This window comes from Labrus bergylta, chromosome 18 (genome assembly GCF_963930695.1).
Source record: "Labrus bergylta chromosome 18, fLabBer1.1, whole genome shotgun sequence".
Taxonomy (NCBI): Eukaryota; Metazoa; Chordata; class Actinopteri; order Labriformes; family Labridae; genus Labrus; species Labrus bergylta.
In genome coordinates, this window is record NC_089212.1 from 11783268 (window position 1) to 11804405 (window position 21138).

The following is a 21138-nucleotide window of genomic DNA, read 5'->3' on the forward strand; positions in this document are numbered from 1 at the left end:
ACATAGGTTTTGGGGTCATTTGATTATACATTTATGATAGTTTCTCCATCAATAAAATGTACAAGCTTGTTTTTTCAACTGGAAAATGCAAGACTCACATGGGTACTCACAAGTATTAAGTATTTAAAAAAGATTCGTTTTTTTAGATACTGGAAGCCGCAATACAGTCATTTTGACTTCATATAGTTTAGAATATTTATATTATTTGAAGGAAATATTGGCTCTGCAAAGTAACGTTAACTGCTAGGCTGAACAGCAGGTTGTTCACTTATAACAGGGTTGTTTGTTGTTTGCTCCACAGTCCCTTAATGTGGAAGTGTCCTTGAGCAGACCAAAAGATGAGCGCATGCGTAGGGATTAGAGACCATTTTCGGAGTTTGGGGCTAAAGTTCTGATGACTCATCACTATTATAGGCGATCTTTGCCTATTCACGGCGCGCAGGACTTTGTTTGTCCTATTTCAGGTTGGCACGGCCTGACAATAGGAAGGATAATATGTCAGCTTAAAGGTAAAATAATGGCCGCTCTGCCACACCGAGCAAAAATGTTAGTTGAAACTGCTACGAGGGAGAAGTCAAGATATTGTTAGGCTACTATTGACTTTTGTTGTTAAGAGTATTAGACATCGGTAGGCTACTTACAAAATATCACACCTCAAGCCCTTTTAAATTCAACTTGCTGCACGAAACCTGTCTAAACCATTGCTCTAAATTATAGTAAAATAAAAAATATGGTGTGTGACAAGTCCATCAAATATATATTTTTTACATTGTAATCTATTCAGCCGTAAAGCCGCTAGATGGCGCTCGAGTTTCAATTTACCGCATTCATCCCTAACTCTTCAAACTTTTTGTCACAAGATTCATTAGGGTGAAAGATTTAATAATGATTTGCTTCTGGCGTTTTGGAAGCAGGAAGTGTTGAAAATGTCTATACCTGTTACTGGTAAAGGTAGCAACAGTACAAATACTACAGTTAAAAGACAAAAATAGGCTTCATATCATGAAGTACAGACTAGTTTAGAGCATATACTGTGAATATTACATTGTTTAGAGTTACTATAGGACAGAAAGCACATGCACCCTAAATGTGTGCTATAATGCTTGAGTGAAAATCCCATTCAATGATAAGCAAATACGCTTGTAAAAATGATAAGCTAATATGAAATAATGGGTATTAAGTTTGGACCCAAAGGCCTCAACAGAGTGAGAGAGTATGATGTCAGCAGGGAGTTTATTTCAGTGGAAGGAGCAGGAAAGAAAAAGCTCCTGCTTCCTGCTTATTTCAAGAAAACTCTTCAAGGTTAAGGAGGTCAAATAAGCACACAGGCCCCTTCAGATCCACCTTAAACTATGATGATGATTAAATATGGTCACATTTCTCAATTAAACTTGGGATTCTATTCAACCTTTTTGAAGATTTTTCTAGTTTACCCACCGCCCCTGCTCTCAGTTTTGTGGGGTTGCTTGAAGTAAACAGGTTGAACCTGTTTCTTCCAGCCCTGACCTCTGTCACACTCCCCACCCTCATATGAGACAAACAGGCTCTTTTACTCAATCATGGCAACGCTTACTTCTGAAAAGCCCCCAGAATATTCAAACGAGTATTTTATTAAATGTTGCCATACATGACACCTTATTCAGTGACTTGAACCAGGTAATGGTTTCATGTTTACTCTTGTTTTCACTTTTGGTTTTTGGTGCGTCAATCTTTACGTTTCTCATGCTCTTTCTGCAGCTGCAGCAGGAAGGTTGTTCAGCCTGTAAGGAGAATGCAAGCTGCAGAGTCTATGCACAAGACACTCAGCAAGCTGCAGGCCTGACTGCAGCTGATTTTGCACTCTTCCTTCTGAGACGTTCAGGGACAAAGCCAAACAGTGAAGTATCTCCTACTGAGGCATTTATCAAGTAGAAATTGAGCCAAAATGTTTAATGCCTTTATCTGTATTCATTAAATAACTGTCCTCTTAATCTAGTAACACGACACAATATTTCAAACATTCAGGGAATATTAATGCAAGCTATCACTGAGTCAACCTTTCTGTCTTTACTTTAAACAGAACAGGCCCTGTTGAACAAGGAAGAGGTGGGACCCTGCATGATTTCCTTGGCCCGCACGCTCTGTGAGTGACACGCTCCTCACACACCCAAACACTACATCACCCAGGGGAGCCCGATGGCAGAGCTACAACCTCAGGCGATGGCGTTCTGTTTCAGGCCATGCAACTGGAGTCAGGTTAGAGAGGGATGGTTGTCAGGTGAGCGCCACACTGGGCCAAGCCTCGCTCTCGCAGTGTGCCACTGTGTGCTGCAGCTGGCCAAAAAAAAAGAAAAAAAAAAGAGACAGACTGTGAGCCCTGGCTGTCAACATCTGCTCCAGAGACTGAACCATCTGCCCAGGGGCCCCGGGGGGGGAGCGCCTCTCCTGTCTCAGACCAGCTGCAGAGCCCCAGACGTGGAGCTGAACAGTCCTGCAGAGGCGGAGAACGCGGCCAAACCACAGTCAGAGCCGCGGAGCACTGGGACATTTGTCTCATACACTTAGACGAGTTTAATCTGCAGGGTGCGATCACAGTAAGATTTGGATAAACACATTTCCTGGAATGCCATATCAAATCTAAATTTCTTTGACAAAACTGAAGTCACCTTGTTGGGGAAAAAAAACATTTTTGAGAATCTCAATCTGGTAAATTATGAGCTGAAATTCACACAGTGATCTATATTTCACGGTACAGTTTATTCAGCTCAATAATGAGGATAATTATTTATTGAATTTGAAAATAAATAAAAGATGAGTCTGGGGGCTTTTTGTTAAGACCTTTTATTTCATCGATTTGAGAGAAACAAGTAAAAACAGTGTACAAAGTTTATATTATTTGTTTACTAAAGCTGGTGTCCTCAGTCTCGGGAATATGGAAGGGCAGGTACAAAAAAAGGTGAAAAGAAAAATAAAAAGTATAAAATGAATTTCCCTATTATTTTATTTTTTTTAGAAGATGACAGCAAAGGGGTGAGCGTGCATAGGAAATAAGTAACAATCAGATTCAGAATCTGAACAAAAAAAAAAAAAAAAAAGCTTGCAAACAATTGAAGTGAAAACAATATCATAAAAACCTTTACATTCAATAACGTATGATGCACTTTTGACAAATGATTAACTGTCATCTTAAAAAATGTTGAAAACGCTCCTGGAAACTTCTCAGTATGTTTTGAAACAAGAGCTTCAGTTCCCAAGAGCCTCAGCTGTCTGTAAAAGGGGGAGTCATCGTTCAAACAAGCATTTCTGGTTTGTTTCCATTTTTTTTTTACATTATAAAAATATGCCAATTTAGTCTTTACCAACCATAAAGCACAAATAAGAGTCCAAATACAATCTTTTTGGGGGCAGCAAAGTGCATATCATTGGCACAGTAAAACTCATTTTAGTCAATGCTGGTCTCATAAATAACTCAAAAGGTTAAAAAAAAAAAAAGGGACACACATCCCCTGATGTAACAAAGATGACTCTTCCCCCCCTTGAAGCACCATTTGTTTGCAAAGTATTCCTAAAGAAGTGAATCATGTTAAAGTGACCTCATTGAGGCTGCAGTGAATGCACTGGGTGGAAAAAAAACACCCAATACTGAACTGTACATGGAGGAAAAAACCTGAAAGAACAGAAGAGAGAAACCAGGAGTCTGCAGCACAGCATCCAGAGAGGAAGGCATCAGCAGCTAGAAGCACTTACTTCAGGGGGATGTGAGAGGAGCTTTTTTTTTTTTTATGATCCTGAACAGAACACTTGTTTTTCTCAGGGACTCTGGTGTGCAAACAGTTAAGAGGAAATCCAAAAGCAGGAGAGTCTTTACTTTAATGATTAATCACTCTGCATTCTTTCCCCTACCTCACACTGTATTGCACAATTGATTAATCAGACTCATCAAGGTGAAAGATGAAAATACAACAGACTGATTGGTGTCAGTTTTGCATCAGGGAAGTAGAAAAAAAGTGATTAAAAAAAAGAAAAAGAAAATCCTCTCCAGAAGATTTCAGTTTTGAGGAGAATCAGCCACATGCATATGCAGAAAGATCAACTTTATTTGATACGGTACATTCACTTTGAGCCCAAAAATGTGTCGACGTCTGGTTTTTGAATTGTTCAGGAGTCTTAGAGAGGAAAACATGGATTCATTACCCACTCAACAAACAACACACTCGCTGCTCAGATGACGCTTTTGGTCCACAGTCTGCCTGTTTCTGTTTGAAATGATTGATATTCAGTTGTATAATTTTAATACAAAAAAAAATGGCCCTTTTCAAAATTCACATCAGTGGCCTAATTTGTTCATAACAAAACTACATTTCCCTGTTCATTATGGTGTATGGATGCCTGCTCAGTGTACAACATAACAACCAGGAAATGAAGAGTAGTGTTAACTCAGTGTGGTCAGTCTTCAAAGGCCTCAGAACCACCACAGTTATCTTTGTTTCTTCTTGGATTTCCTCCTTCCTGGAAAACACGCATGTTGCAGACTGTAAATGTAACATCCACCGACAGCATCCGCGGACAATGCAGGGAGGACGGGGCTGCGGTCCCCCGGTCTTTTTGAGAGTGCAGTCGGATGGGGTGAGGGGGGAGATGTCAGGACCAGAGGAATGTATTTGAGTTGTTTAGGCCGTCCCGCTGGCAGAGTAGGAAAACTGGGGGAAGTGTGGTCTCCGTTCACTGTCGAAGGATTCCATACTGTCATCTGAGGAGGGAGGGAAAGGACTGCTTACATTTTGTACAACAAAGCTGCAGCCAACATTTTATTTTGATTTTATTTCTCAATGGAAATACTTCTGCTCATTAACGCTCAATTCTAAAAAGATCATGACGCACACTATATATATACTTCTCTTGAGTTTGCCATACAAATGTTACCTCAGTCTCTAACTCTTCAGTGTCTCCCTATTTTAGACCAGTGTGAGTAATGTAATCAATAAGCAAGATGATTCCATGGCAACAACTTGATTTGTCTTTGATTCACATAGAGGGGGGGCTTCTGACTTCTTCTTTTAACAGGAAATTCACAATATCCCAGAATATACTGATAGAGACTGAAATAGAAAAAACAACTAAACAGTAGTGTGCAGGAGATTTTAACTATCATTACCTACAAGTTAAAGTTGATATGAATCTCATTAGTTTGGATATACAGTGTTGCATTGTGACTATTTTGTTATTAGGTGTTCCAAAAGGAACACATCAGCTTGTCTCCACACCGGTTCAAAGTGTGTTTCTGTGTTTTCATTTGGGATTTATTGTTTCATGTTGATCCAGTGGTTTATATAGACGCAGCCAAATGAAGCCTCAGTCAGAAATAGACTAAGTATGAATTTAGCTGGACGAGAACAGAGAGCTGTTTCTGCAACGTGCTTCTCAGCGTGTTGTAGGAGAAGAAGCATTTACAAGAGTTTATGTGATGTTTTTATTACAATGTTTAGTGGAATGTGAATTTAACTATTCTTAAAGGGAACATTACACTCATATTGTGTCCTTCACAACTTTCTAGACTTTACGATCGCTGCAGCACTAAGGTAAATCTGCACCTGCTTCTCCATCACATCTACATATTCTGTATCTGACCTCATAACATCCACATATTCATACATTTTATTATTTGATTTATTTGTTGTAATGTTCTATTATCTTTAGACTTACACACTAGCTGTTCTCTATATTCATGGGATGACTGTGTTTTAATGACGGTGTCTGTCCAGGAGAGGGGTGACTCCTCTCAGCAGAGCTTTGAATGCCTCCAGGATGAAGTTTACTCACACTTAACCACAAAATAGATTTGAGTCTAACACCAGGATAATGGCAAAATCAAACTTTCTGAAAAAACGAGTTCCCTTACAAAGTTTCTCTTGCGAACATGACAGCTTACCTTTTTAATTAATAACACAAAGTTTAAGGTCAGACGTAATTTGAGGCCTTCCGCATGATTTGTTCTAATCAAGGGATAAGTCTGTTTCCATCACAATGAATTGAAGTGTTGTTTTTTTGTCTTGATATAAAGAAACACAGAAGAATCTTTTTATAACAGTGAGGTTATAATTGATCTTTTCTCTCACAGTCAGCGTCTACAATCAGTCTGAGTGTCAAATTAAAAGCACCAATGAGCTCAAGTTGTGAAACACCACAAACATTGTGTTAAGTGTTCTGCTTGTATTGTTTTGTTTGGTGCTACCTTGTCCGGGTGGCGTAATGGTGATGGTCTGTGCCGTGAACTCCTCGTCGAAATACCGTGTGTCCGTCTCTGAGGTAACTTGGGGCTTAAACGGTGGGACCAGCTGTTGGAGAGGAGAAGAGACACAAACATATCAGCACATTGGCCGCTGTCAATCAGTTTAAAACAGTTGTCCTCCTGATGACAAGCCACGTGGTTTGTTGATGGTAGCGCTCGAAATGACATCACTTTTATTGCTCCCAGGAAAGTTATGCTAACCTGAGCTTGGAGACATTTCAGTGACGACAATTGCACAAAAATAACAGGAGGACGAAACGAAGTAACATGAAAAAACATGCCTTCTTCTCGTAGACATCCTGCCATTCAATTCCTGCGAAGAACTTGTGCTGCATGATTTCCTTAGCATCATCAGGCCCTCCACCTAACCTAGAAGACAAAACAAACGAGTCAGTACGTGCTACAGAAAACTACAGCTAACCCAAGAACTGCTAATAATCATTTGACAAATTTGAGATAATAAGGTAATCAAAGAGGATGCCTACCTCTGCATTGGGTCTTTCTTGAGCAGGCCGGAGAGCAGTGAGCGTGCCTCGGGGCCGAGCGTGCGAGGAAAGCGAATGTCCTCCATGAGGATGAGCTCAAACAGCTTCTCGTGGTCCTGGTTGTAGAAAGGCAGCCTGCCGCACATCATCTCGTACATCACCACCCCGAGACCCCACCAGTCCACAGCACGGCCGTAGTCGTTGTCTTCCAGCACCTTTGGGATGACGTCGGGGTAGAAGTTGAGTTAATGCAGCTGTCTGGATGCTCATAGGCTATTTCAGGGAGTTAGTTTTAATAGGCAGACACAACATGATGTCGTAAAAATACATATTACTTGCTTTTTTGGTAGAAATTTGCAAACAAAATGTTAGCTACTATGGCTTTGTGTTTACATTTTTGGAGGTCAGAAGGTGATGACATCAGCTCTTATGGTTCCTCATCACCCGACCCCCCTAAACAAAAATCACCTGCTGCCCCCCCACCACCCCCCCACACGGTCCGGGCCTTCTGAGGCCACCCCAGCCAACACTGACTCACATCTCACATTAGGAGTGAGGATAGAGTTTCCCCTGGAGCCCTGCATATTTAATCAGCACAGTGCCTTCCACACATACACAAACACATGTCCAGATCAACAAGCAGCAGAGGTGTGGGTCAAATAAATAAGCTAATGTGTGGCCACAAACATGGACCAGAGTCACAAACAAACCTCTTTGAGTCAATACGAGTTAAATATTAAGCCGTTTTACTTCCATAGCATGTATTTTCTCCCCAGCTCTTAATGAGAATAACTCCTCTTGTGTTGTGCTTACTGAACAACCGACCTGTTGCATGACTAATGTGCTGCTGAGCAGAGTTGTTTCAAGGTCTCCTGGGACATGTACTGGATTCTACCTCACCAGGCGGATGTTGAAGGTGAAATCAAGACAATGAGAACAGTCTGTTCTCTTAAACCTCAAGCAGCGATGCTCAGAAATTCAGACCTAAGAATAGAACCTGAAGTAGAAAGACGTGGGCAGATTAATAGAATTAGATACGGACACAACAGCGCAGAAGAGGAGAGAGAGGGTCCTGGAAAACAGATGGAAGGATGTGTCCGTAAAAGGAACAAAACTACTGTGTGTGTGTGTGCACGCACACGCAGTAGAGCATGTGTCTGTGGGCATTCGCCCTGGCGCTGCGGTGAGCGGTGAGCATCGAGGAGAAGGATTGGGAGGGCAGGAGGGAGTAACGTGAAGCCGGCGTGGGGCTAGGATTACTGGGCCGTCTCTATTTCCAGCGCTGCTGTCGTGTGATTCACACCGTGCGACAGCTGGGCCCGCAGCTGCCCCATATATGTAGAAGAGCACCACAGCTGTGAAGCTGCCAGGAGCGCAGGAGCCAAGCTCATCCCTCATATACGTAACCAGGACTTGCTTGGGCCCCAGCCCCAAAACTAATACTGTAACACTGCCCCAAAGGAGCAGAGGCAGGGGGAGGAGAGAGCAGATAAAAGCACAAACACTTGCTGCTGCTCTGGAACTCTAAAACTATTCTGCACTTCTTTGCTCATAAAGTTGAGCACTGACAAAGATTGATCTTCCAAGCTTATGAATCGAGATCCGAGTTTCACTCCTCATTTTCTTTGTAGTCTTTTCCTTTAAAGCTAATTCCCCTCAACATTTATGTTTTTCTTCTTGTAACGACTAAATAAAAGGGACAAAGTGAATTAGTCCGAATCCTTCCTCCAGAGACAAACTCTGGTCAGGTTCTTGTGGATTGACTCTCTCTCTCTATCTATCTCTCTCTCGCTCTCCTGCTCTGGGTGGAATATTCCCAGACGTTACAGCATTCCTGTGCAGCACACACAACAAGGTCATTGTTTACTGCAGAACAACCTGTAACACTGCCTGGCCCGCACTCCATAGAGACGCTCGCCAGCAACCCTGTCGCCATGGCAACGCCCCCTGATGTCTCCCTGCTCTCCGCTGCCGGAGCTGGAGCTGTCGTGTGGACTGTGCTGCACAGTTGAAGAGTGAAGTGGGACAGACAGAGTTTAGGATGGACAGGTGGGGAAGTCTGAGAAATGTAAAAAAAAAAAATAAAGGTTTTTGGAAGAAAAGGAAATACAAAATATTTGTCATGTGGGTCCAGATGTGAGCGAGTAAAAATTCACAAGCTAGCCAGTTTGAGGCTAGTGTAAAAAAAAAAAAAAACAGGCACACTTTGAGACTCTGCTGGAAAGCGTGCTCATGACAACTCTGCCCAGGTCTTCTGGGGGATCTACATCAGTACTGGTGGCTATGGCTCCCCTTTGGCCTCACAGCAGTTGTAGCCAGTGTGTTTTTTTTTTGTTGTTTTTTTTTTTTAACCGAAGGTGGAAGCTCACGTTTCCTGAAGCACAGCCAGCCAATCACCTCCTCCTCCTCATCCCTAAACCAGAGCATTACAAATAGAGGCTAGAAACATCAATACGGCAACTGTGTCAACATGGACACCCCCTCTCCCCGGAAGACATTTTTACGGCAACAGGCGTGAGCCGATCATAACCCCTCATGTACTTACTCGCATACACAGTGCCTACACTCACAAAGCAATATCGGGTTACACAGCCCACTCAAACACTTGTCATACCTGCACGCAATAGGGAGTAGCCACACCTCTCCACATACAGCAAACATAGGAGCAGGCTGCCCTGCCCTGGGCACACGGCACACTCATTAACTCTCAGACTTCAGCTGGAGATTAGAAAGGCATGCAGGACAGCTGCCCTCTTTCCTACATGCTTCTCACCCACTGCAGTTTCCTTCAAATCTGCTCATGTCATGCATGACAGGACTCACATTCATTTTTGGCTCCACTTATGGTTCTTTTTCATACCACTATATCCCAAGTGGTCCCTATTAGGTGTTATTTTTTAATCTGTGTGTCTTCTTAGAATTGACATTGTTACAAGACAGTGTGAACTCTATATTTCAGGTAGCGTTAGTACCTCTGGTGCTAGGTATTCTGGTGTCCCGCAGAAAGTCTTCATCGTGGCGCCATCTTTGATCCCCTCTTTACACAAGCCGAAGTCTGTGATCTTTATGTGTCCGTCTTTGTCGAGCATGAGGTTTTCCAGCTGAGGAGGACACAAGACAGATGAAGGATGTAAGCACTGTAATAAAATGACTCACTCTTAAGGGGATTTAGTTAACAAAGAAAAACTGATTGTGATGAAAACATTCATTTAAAAAAAAAAAAAAAAAAAAACTGTTGTATGGTAACTGTTTTAACACATGTAGTCCTAATAATGTTTTCCCTGTTGGACGGGGACCTAGGAGCCATAGAAGGCAGATCTTGACATAAAAAGGATGCACCAAGTGCTGGACAGGCACAAAGTTTAACACTTTGGTGACAGTTTTGGTCTTTATATCAATGCTGTGTTATTGGCTGTACTAACACACAGAAGAACACAGAAGAAATCAAAATAACATATTTTTACTGCTTGCAGGAGATCTCAAGAGTTTTGAATAGGTGGCAGGATATAAACTTTATCAGCTCCTCCCACTCATGGTGAATTGTCTTGAATAATACTTGCTGCATTGCTCACCTGCATCACCTCACCCAGAATTCTTGCAGATATTTTGCTAGGTGCCAGGGTGAAAATGTGTCTGTGTTCACACAAGAATTTTGTACTTTTGTAAGACAAAAAAGTGCTTATCAGAGTTGTATTTCCAGCACAATATTGTGCAATTATCAAAAGATGTCTATACAAATTCAGGAGGATGTGAAAAATGATACAGTCAATTTAGCATAAGTAACTTTGATGACATTTCATTGCTGCTAAGCACTCAAGGTTTGATTTGTATTTTCTAAATGAATTGATCCATGTGTACACTGTGGTGTTTTATCTTCTGCTATTGTGACCTCAATCTGGAATTATGATAAAACAATTTATTAGTAACCCTCTTCATCTCAGTTTATTCTTTTTTTGGGGGGGCTCTTTAGAAGATAGGAGATATGCAACCATTGAAACAAGCAGTTCATGTCTTTTTCTGGAACAGGATAATTTGATAACAGTTCTATTTGAAAAGTCTGTCTCTAGCAGCATTTGTTGCATCTTTTGTTTTTTACATGCATATTTTCACTGCAGCCGAGTTTAAAAAATGCTCAAGTTGGATATTGACAAATGTCCCTGAACTCGGGCAGATGGAAATTAACTTTGTGATTAAACAAACAGGTACATTTACCTAAAAGTCTTAAGGATGTGCATCATGCAGTGTCATGGCTTGAGGTTGCACAGCCTTTTAATATCAGCATGTCCTCCCTCCTTCTCTGTGTCTCACCCTCAGTTAAAGTCACCTGGCAGCTGTAGCTCACACGTGGCCAGCAGCAACTGCCAAGAGTCAGCACATCCTCCAATCCTGCTACCCTGGCATTTTCAGGAGAACCCTAGCAGGCTGGGAGGCTGCCTCATAAACCCAAGGGAGAGAGGGTGGGAAGGAGGGAGGGAGGGAGGGAGAGAGTGCAGTGCTGACCTGACTTCTTTTTTCAGCTGGAAGTCGTAGGACTACAGATGCCCACTCCAACACTGATAACCCCCCACAGCCCTCCTAAAGCTCAAAAATGTCCTATCAGTCTGCAGCATCCGTCTCTGATGCTATCTTTAGAGTGTGAGAGTTCTGCTTAGATTCTTCAAAAAGGAGAAGCAGAAACCTTGCAGCTTCTTTGATTGGGGATGAAGATAAACATTTTCTCTTTTAACTAAAAGTGCTATACAAGCAGCATTTAAATGAAGTCAATCACACAGAACATGTGCTATAACAGGAGACGCTGGCGATCTGTTCAAAGAGCACTGGTGGTTATTTCTGTCTAGCTGCAGTAAGCAAATGGGCCGATCCTCCTTCCCTCCAGCTGCAGCGAGGTCTGGAGTCTGATCTCGGGGAGGCAGATCAATAAGACCTGGCCACTGCCACTGCGCTGGATGGAGGCAAGCCCTATTTATATCCTGCCAGAAAAGAAATGAAGGGAAGAGGGGGGAAAGGAGAAAGACAGAAGAAAGAGGCTGACTGGTAGGATAAGCAAAAGCGAGGATGTTTACCTTTAGATCTCTATAGACCACATTTCTTTCAGCATGCAGGTAGTCCAGCGCTGACACAATCTCTGCACCATAGAACCGAGCCCTCTCCTCTGAGAACACACGGTCCCTTGATAGATGGAAGAAAAGCTGCGAGGAGAACAGGAGAGATGGACATTGAGAAGAGGATGGATGAAGGGAGAGTTGATTAATCAAGGGAAGAGAGTTAAACTATTTGATTAGAAAGGTATTTTGATTCACTAAAGACGCAGATTTAGTGATGTTTAAATGAATTACCTCGCCCCCATTGGCATACTCCATTACAAAGCACAGACGGTCATGTGTCTGAAAGGAGTATTTCAGGCCCTGCAGACAAAGAACGAGAATGCTCAAAGCAGAACTTGGTGGTGTTTCAGACCAATTTCAAGAGGAAGCTGACATTTAAATCAACAGATTGTAAAATAAAATACCACAATGCACTTTGCATCTTGCACTTTAATGACATTTCGTTAAAACGACTGTCTAGTCAAAACAATTAAAACACTACTGAAATGTTCCTCCAGTCTCTTAAGGCTTTTTGAAAACTGTGGCTAAAATTCCCATTCATTATTTGAAGCACATTACATTATGTGTTGCCCTCACCCACCACTTGGACCTAACATTGTGGAGGAGCTTTTCACAACAAACCACCACAGGCTTACACAGAAGGGGTTAACACATCAAAAAAAATAAGTCCAGTGTTGCAATGAAAGGCCCAGCTCGACTGCAGCATTTGTAAGAAAAGCTCTTCAAAACATTCCTGCTAAAACTGTCCTTTTTTTCTGAATGGATGCTGCAGGGTCAGACTGAAGGGGCTCCAAAGGATCTGTGTGAGTTAAAATAAGGTTTGGTTTAGGTATATGGGGGGGGGGGTCCTTACTGTCAAGAACGGATGCTTTGAATTCTGGAGGACTCTGTTCTCTGTGAGTGTGTGTGCCACTTCATCCTGGAAAAAAAGAAACCATAAAAAGAGTGTTTGTGCAACGCTCACAATGGCTAACCATTTAGGTATGAGTCATTACTCCACTGCCCTCCCCCCGGAGTTTTTCCTCCCCTTTTACTAGCTTATTGGCATCCACTCACTTTCGCTACGATCACCTCCTTCTTAAGGATCTTCATGGCGTAGTAGCGTCCTGTGGCCTTCTCCTTTACCAGGATGACTTTTCCAAAAGTGCCTTTTCCCAGGAGTTTGAGGTATTCAAAGTCGTGCATAGTCTGGAGAGCCAGAGAGAAAGTGGCATCTGGTTACAAACAGAGGCATTAACAAACTCATGCTCTAACTAGGCAGGACACACAACCCCACTGACAACAACACATAAGTATTTAAGGCACTATTTCACCCACCGTGCAATTTCCACTCCTCTAATGCTTTGGCCTATATGTGGTTGTGTCTCAGTTAGCCCTTGACCCCAGAACTAAAGAGAATGTTGAAAATGGTTGTGTGAGGGACATCCAATCCAGTGGCCTTGGACCTTTATGTCATGACAAATGTGGGGGTTGTGAAACCTGGTGGACACGCTATCTGGTGCTAAGCCACGCACGGCTGATGTTAAGAAAGTAGAGAGCAGCTGGGGTGAGGTGGAGGAAAGGTGACAGGGTGGAGGAAATAGTAATGGTCAACTCGAAAGACCAGGATATGGTCAGTGTGTGTGTGTGTGTGTGTGTGTGTGTGTGTGTGTGTGTGTGTGTGTGTGTGTGTGTGTGTGTGTGTGTGTGTGTGTGTGTGTGTGTGTGTGTGTGTGTGTGTGTGTGTGTGTGTGTGTCATTGTGAGAACAGCAGGAAAACAGAGACACACTGCAGAGTGTAATCTGTCCGTACCACTTTGTGTCTGATTTTGGTCAGGTAGACCTCCATGTCCATGGGGTCTGGAGAGGAGTCCATCATCTCCTCCTCCTGTTTCTGCAGGCCTTCAGCCACTGTCTGGATGGCTTTAGTCCATTCTTCCCTGAGGGAGGCACAGGCAGCAGAGAGATTACATCAGCCCATTTACAATCATGCAAGCCCAGCAGCCCAATCATGTAATTGTCTTCTTATCAACAGGAAGCCAATTTCAAGTGTGAGTTCTGCCAATAGCCACTGGACCTTGTGCGAGTGCATAATAAAGATTAAATGTGTGTGCTTCTACATGTTGCAAAAGCAGACCTCTTAAACTGTTAAAAGTTTTTCATGCAACAGGGCTGGATCATGTGCGTGTAAATGATTTGTGTTTTACTGCCCTGTGAGCTGAGAGATGTGTGAGTGTGAGTGTGTGTGTGTGCTGCTAGCTTGCCTCTCCTCGGGGGTCTCCACGTGGAAGGTGCGCTCGATGACAGTGGTCCACTGCAGGCAGCGGATGATAAATGTGTTGGGCTTGGGCCGTTCCGTCTTCATCAGCTGGCACTCTGACCACAGCCAGGGAAGGGAGGGAGGTGGTGGGCAGAGCCAATGTGTTGGGGAGCAGAGGGGAGAGAAAAGACCCACAGTTATAGCCATTTATCTTTATCGCCAACCTAACAGACACTGTCGTCCAATTTGGAAAAGAACAGGTGCAGTTTGGTGAAAGAAAAAAAACCAGCTCCTTAACTTGTCATAGCTTCTAAAGACAAACACTGGTTAATAAAAGGGTTGATAGTGTTATGGAAACTGTGGGGAGTATTAAAAAAAATGAGGCTGATAGGGAAAAACAGATTAGCACAATAAATATAAAGTCTGTGATTCTGCAATATACTTATTTTTTAATGGCAGGGCTATAGCTAATTTTTTATGGAACTATTTTAGTCAATTGATTGATTAAGAGTTTTGCGTTTAAAATGTCAAAAGGAGTGAAAAAAGGCTTTAAAGAGACATCTGTCTAAGTCAAAAACCAGAGGCACTAAATGTAAGAGATTCTCAAACCAGAAAACGATTGTATATGATGTTGCCATGACAAGTTAAACTTTTTCTCATTAAGGATACATTTAATAGCAAATAGTCACTTCCCTTTCCTTAATTTCCCCCAATTCTCGCACTATCCAGTGAAATAATTGTCTTGTAAGCAGTTTGCAAAACAATTACTCAAGACAGTCTAATAACTGAATCTAGATTTCCATCTGCACCTCCTTCACATTAACATCTGTTCCCCAATGAAACATGTCAGCAGATATGTCACGACGTGACACAAAATAGCCTCTTTCTGATGGATGGAGGACAGGGGATCGGACCACCACTGAGATCCAACATGGCTCTATCGGAATGAATGTGTAATCCAGCTGCAGCAGCCCCGTCAGCAGCCACGCACCATGTGTCCTCTGCGGTGGGGTCGCAGTGGTGACAAAAAGCGAAGCCTCCGTTGATGGAGACGGAGCCTCAGAGCTGAGCCCAGATAAATACTTGAAATCAGGCGGCTAATAGCCACGATAACTCAAGAGTGTCGGAGAGGAAACATTTTGTTAAACAAACAGTATGCCGTCTAATTGCTGTGTTCAGTCATCTGCACAGCTTATCCCAGCAACTTTCTCTGATGTGAAGATGGAGTGGGCTGGGCTGCTCTGGGCATCTTTTTCGTTTTGTTGTTATTATTCTTATTATCAGTCACTGTATAAAATCATGAGAGTTTGGGGGAAGTCTCAAACAGAGAAGAGGAATGACAGCCGATGTATTCATGTCTGGAGCCAGACATCTTGCGCACACATTCTGTGGCAGAGCTTGTTTTGCCTCAGAGCTCCACCCCCATTCAAAGAAACTTGCAGCGATGCTGTAGAGATGACACCACAGCCAATTTCCTAATGGTTCTATTCAATATCATTTAAAGTGACACACAACGATGAATGGATCCTTGGCCAAATGATTGGAGACAACTTTCACTTTAATACTTTTTACCTCGTTGTTTTTAAACTTTTTTTAGGCAGATAGAGACATGCAAAACTGAAAGAGTGAAACAAATATGTAAACTCTGTAACAAGAGCACTAGTTCAAAGAATGCAGCAAACAAAGAAAAAGTTCAAAGAAAGAAATCAGTTTTTTCTCTACAGCAAATACTCACGTGCAACAGAAAAGTTGTTTAAGGGGGTTTCCAGCTGGTCAACATCTTGCGGTCGCTCTTTGTAACCAATGAATGTACCATCACTCTTCAGGAGAAAGTACCTCGGCCTCCAGGTCTTGATGTATTCTCCTGATATGAGAAAGAGATTGCTGAGTTATTTGAGATAAAAATCAATTCATGACAAAATAAGGATTTCTGCCAGTTGAAAGACCTTTGTTGATGAAGTTCACATGCTTTCACATTCTCAAATGCTGACAGTTGCACAAGCATTGTGTGTACATCGTGGTTTCAAGATTAATGACAGCAGTGTTGTCCTTTCTCTTTCTGTTTTAATTCCCAGAGGTGCAGCCCCTTTCCAGCAATCCAATTACCATGCTGTCTGCTACAGCTCCCTAAAATGACCATCTTATCACCGTCTTTCTTTTAGTGTAGGTCAGCGGCAGGACAAATGGTGGATTTAGTAGGAGTCAGGACCCTTTCCCCCGCCCCGTCTGTCCCTCTGGACCCTGAGCAGCAGTCACTTTCATTGTGGACACTCCAAGCTGAACAGAAAAAAAGTTTTCTATTCCCCTCGCCTCCCCCTGAACTGGCAAGACAGAATCAAGTATTCAAGTTGTCAACTGCTAAAAGAAAAAGATTACTCAGAAAATGAATGTGTCTCACTATTAAACAAAACTCTAACTTAAAGTTAACTCTAAGTTTACTTCAGAGATCTCTACACAGAGAGCGCCCATTCATTACAAATGTTATCTCAAGACACTTGACATAAAGAGCAGGTCTAAACCTAAAAAAATAAACAGTGACTCAGTAAAACCAGAGTATATATTTTTATATCAGGTTGTTTTTTGACAAAACATTGTTCTTACTTTGCCAACATTGCAACTTGACTGTCTACCAATCACTTTGAGATTTTGGTGTTATGTTACTAGTTGGCAATTGTAGCCTTGAGCCTTTAAGCTCAAACAGAGATTATGAGTGAGCTTCAGGGGACTTAAAAGCTCACAAAAAACTCACAAAACTCTAACTTGAAGGTAACATTTAGTTTACTTCACAGATCACACAGATAGCGCACCCGGGGAATCCTTCCTAAAGTCTATATTGAAATGCCCATTTGTATAAACACGTTAAGAACCATCTTCAAAACACATCTTTTGTAATAAAAGCAAATTTCTTCATTGCTAAAAACTGTATAAAACTATTTTTTTTGGATTGAATGGAGGCTAAGAGTAATGCAAACATTTGCATAAATGTGGGCGGAGGCGAGTTGACTGACAGATGAGCATGCACTAGCTGTTTGCAAGGATGCTTAAAGCCCCCCTCAGCCCCACCTCTTTTCTTCTAGAGTAATCGAAAGTTAGGATGAGGTAGCATTTCCAATATGGCTACTGCCACCTTTAGGCTTAAAAACACCTCTTCAAAAACCAATGGGTGTCATTACTGAGACAAATGAGACTGTTAATGGTCTATGGTTTGGGTCCAACTGATACTGCCTCCAATGACATCACTTGAGGAAATCTATCACATTTTGTGCAGCTATCTATAAAGCCATATAAATTGACACCTGTATTTTTTTATAATTTTCAAACAAAACAAACGTCTACACTACAGACATAACCTCAAGCAATGCATAACCCCCCCCCAATTCATTTTGACACATTTTCATCACACAAGAGAATCTCTCGTAGGCAAACAAAACTCAATCTATTTTGGTGATGCTTCAGGAAACGTGTGCCAGATGTTGTGCAGACTGGGGGAAAAATAGCTTACATACCATAACAAGGCAGTGGCACACAGTGGAGTGAGACTTGAATATTTATACAGGAAAAGTATAATTTATTTTTAATTACGGAGCCGCATATTAACCCCATGCAGAGCTGTGGCAAGCTGTCCTTAATTGCCCCATTTCCTCTAACACAGAAGTGTGGTGTGTGTGTGGAGGAGAGGTAGGAGATTTGTCAATATGAGCTTCTGTTACACTGCCTGATGACCCTGATGTTTGAGAAAGTACAGAGCAAACATTTCTCCTCTGTTAAGTTTTCATCCTTACAAACTCATTAAAAGGGGAGGACCTTGTCCAAATGTCACATTCAAGATTTGTCACTTCCGAAACTTTAAAAAGATGGACTTCCTCTTTCAGCTTATTTCTACATTTTTCTGAGAAAGTGATGTCACAAACCACAAACTCTAGTAGGGCATTTTTTTAAAAGGGATTTCTCTGTCAAGATAAAAGGAAGGGAGGAAAGGAGAAGCACTATTTTAAGAAGTAGACTCATTCTTGTTGACAACATTCAGCAGGTCTGTACATCAACCCTTCAGCAGAGCATCCAACCTTTGAACTCATGAACCAGTGTAAAAACAAGGGGTGGCACATAATAACAATAAGGCAATATACCATCATCCTGCTTCGTGTGACACAATGATCTAATCCCTACAGTGCCAAATAGTGATATTCAAATTTAAAACAAATATGGCACTCTAAATGGATGTTTGTAAATATAACTCAAGGTGTCACTACCTCATGACTCCTCACGGTGACGCTTACAACATTTTTTTTTTTTTTGGCCAAAGAAGAAGTTGATGGTGCGATTAAAAAACAAGCAGAAGAAGACAGCTGTGTCAAGTTGGACATCAGTAAAAATAAGTTAAAGAATGAAGCAGGAAAAGAGGTGAAACTGATACTAAATTGCAGAGCAATACATACATGAATCTTAAGGGCATTTTATATTCTTCAGTTAATCAGATAACGTTTTGCATCATAACATGATTGTCTTTTCTTGCAATTTATCTTTATTGCTGACTCACTTTATCCTGATATCATTATCACGGGCTACATGGCCCATATTTACATATCGACATTAACCCTGCAATTCCCAGCCCTATAGTTAAAACACCTGATTTACTGCCAATAGTTTAGTGGTGACACCAACACCACACTGAAACACGATACAGTATATTTACATCTTCAATCAACAGCAGATGTCCTATATGTTTTTACATTTTTCATCATGGCACAGTAGGGCATTTTTTTTATATCTGGTTTTCTTCAGACTAAGTGTTTGAGATTGTAGCTCTGCTTTGTCAGCCGTCAGATACTATGTGCTGTCCTAAATGATACACACATCGGCAAGCATCCTTTAAATGGATTTCCCTCATGCCTGTTTCAATTCAACACAATTACTTTGATGAGTCGTTTGTCTGTTTTAGACTACAAGCCTCACCAATCAGCTCTAACATCAGTCACCCACATGTGCATGCTGGTCTCCAGAGAATCCAAACTGCAAAGGGTTATTTATCACAAGCCTTCAAGAGGACTGGGCGGCCCGACTTCAGCATAAAATCTCAATAATAATAATTAAAAAAAACAACAAAAGAAAAACATATAGCCATGCATGTACATGCCGGAAGTTAAACCAAGAGCATGTTCAAGAAAAACCTAAGTTGCCAAAATCTATCACACACCGCAGCCAGAAAGTTTCATGTGCCCTCTGTTCTGAGCCTGGTTTTCCTCAGCTGGGCCCCAGCTGGTGTCTCACTCTGTGGTCGGGTTTTGGCTGACCCATATCCCCCGGTTATACCCCATGCCAGCCCACAGTGAGGACAGTATGTGCACAATACAACAAGAGCATAATGAACTCCCTACCTGACACCATGACACTAGACGAAGGTGCAACATAAAAGCTAGTCTCACCATTGGAGATTAACCCTTTAGTTCAGAAATTTAGGAATGCAGCAAATTACTTTTAGATTCCGGTGCTTAAACAATCCAATCCTCAGACAGGTGTTGATGTGTATGCATCTGTGTGCTTATATGTTAATATACACGGTAATGTGTGTTTACAGCTTTGTAGGCACTGAAAGGTATTTGTGTGTAACCGATTACAACACCATCCAGTATCGGAGGAGGATGTGTGCTTTCCCTGCCAGCTCCTCTGACGCACAACACCAACCAGAAGTAGCACAGGTGGTCATGCATGACGCAGCAGTGGACGGCAAGGCATGCATCATCAGACATTCTCCCACACTGAGGCGCCCTCTGTAACATGGGTGTTGGGAAGATGACATCACCAGCTCAAATTTCTCAGTCACTAAGATGCTTTGAACAACTGTCTCTTGCTTGAGTGATGTAACTGAGATATTAAGGACAATATGGCAGGTGTGCATGGGCACGGGGTCGAACAAGCTCATGGAGGAATGCAACATGTGATCTAAAAACCCTTCCTGTGATTAGTAGATGGCTACAGTACAGCTGTACCTACAAACCTGAATCAAACATGCACATTGTGAGAAGTTTTAGACAGAGATCGTGATAGACAGGCAGCACTGAAAAATAAAGTTGCTCAACCACAATGTCTAATCCACATCCTTAACTAGTGCATGCTCTGTCTCTTTCTAGACAAAGAGGACACATCAACTTCCTTGTCTGAAACCACAAACCTGGTCACATGACAACAGTGGAAGCAGCTATATCCGGTTTTCTGTTTGTGTCTCCACAACTCTGCAGTGCAAACCCCCACTCTGCAACAGCCTGCACTCATGAGCATAAACAACAAAGATGACCCTTGTCAGCTTCCTATTTACACCCATTTCCCCTTCTTCTTCTTCTTCTTCTTCTTCTTGTATTCAGTTCTACTTTCCACACTGTGGACTTTCTGCAGCGCTGAAATGACGAGAAAGTGAAACTGACAGCTGCACTTTTTTTTAAATCTGTATTATTTTTGACTCAAACACAGAAGAATAAATGGTTGGGCATATATTTTCAAGTTCTATTTTAGACACTACCCAAGGAATAAATGAAGCCCTTATCTAATTTTAATACTATTGGTCCTGCCTTCAATACTTGACTCGAATGTTTTGTAGATTAGACCCCAAAAACATCCTTTGTACAATAAGGAACACAGTGCAGACTGCTGACAAAGGACAATGGGCCTTACAACAACATGAGTGCCTTCTGCTTTTAAGTCAGGTCATCATCCCAGATGCAAAGTAAACCCTTTTGATGTCAATGAGTTCTCCATAACAGGAAACTGGCCGTCAGACAGACTGACCACGACCTAGATAAGATAAAAACCTCACTCAGGTCTGACTGTAAATGCCGATACACGGTGGGCTTCAAGGAAATCCACCAAATGATCTGCGACCAAGAGTCGAAGCTTTTCGAATAAAAGTCAAGTGTGACAGCAGACATGTGGCTGCAGATTAGGGGAAGGACAAAAGAATAGGAAGACTGATTTGACACCAGATGAGAGATGAGAGAAGTAAGGAGGATGAGAAAGCTGTGCAGAGAGTTGTGCTGAGTGGAGTGCTAG

General features: G+C 42.0%; 1 protein-coding gene across 5 annotated transcripts in view; it reads right to left on the reverse strand.

The window, feature by feature from the left end:
* Window positions 1-4058: 4058 nt before the first annotated feature.
* akt1 (v-akt murine thymoma viral oncogene homolog 1) overlaps window positions 4059-21138 on the reverse strand; it is a 31418-nt gene continuing 14338 nt past the window's right edge. For all 5 annotated transcript variants that reach the window (XM_020630000.3, XM_020630003.3, XM_065966059.1 and 2 more), the window contains exons 3-14: window positions 15833-15961; window positions 14102-14213; window positions 13651-13777; window positions 12915-13046; window positions 12712-12777; window positions 12090-12158; window positions 11817-11942; window positions 9726-9854; window positions 6754-6968; window positions 6550-6637; window positions 6212-6314; window positions 4059-4729 (exon numbers count right to left, since the gene is read on the reverse strand). In XM_020630000.3, coding sequence (XP_020485656.1) covers window positions 4650-4729; window positions 6212-6314; window positions 6550-6637; window positions 6754-6968; window positions 9726-9854; window positions 11817-11942; window positions 12090-12158; window positions 12712-12777; window positions 12915-13046; window positions 13651-13777; window positions 14102-14213; window positions 15833-15961 — 1376 coding nt within the window. In that variant the 3' untranslated portion in view covers window positions 4059-4649. The remainder of the gene's footprint in view (window positions 4730-6211; window positions 6315-6549; window positions 6638-6753; window positions 6969-9725; window positions 9855-11816; window positions 11943-12089; window positions 12159-12711; window positions 12778-12914; window positions 13047-13650; window positions 13778-14101; window positions 14214-15832; window positions 15962-21138) is intronic.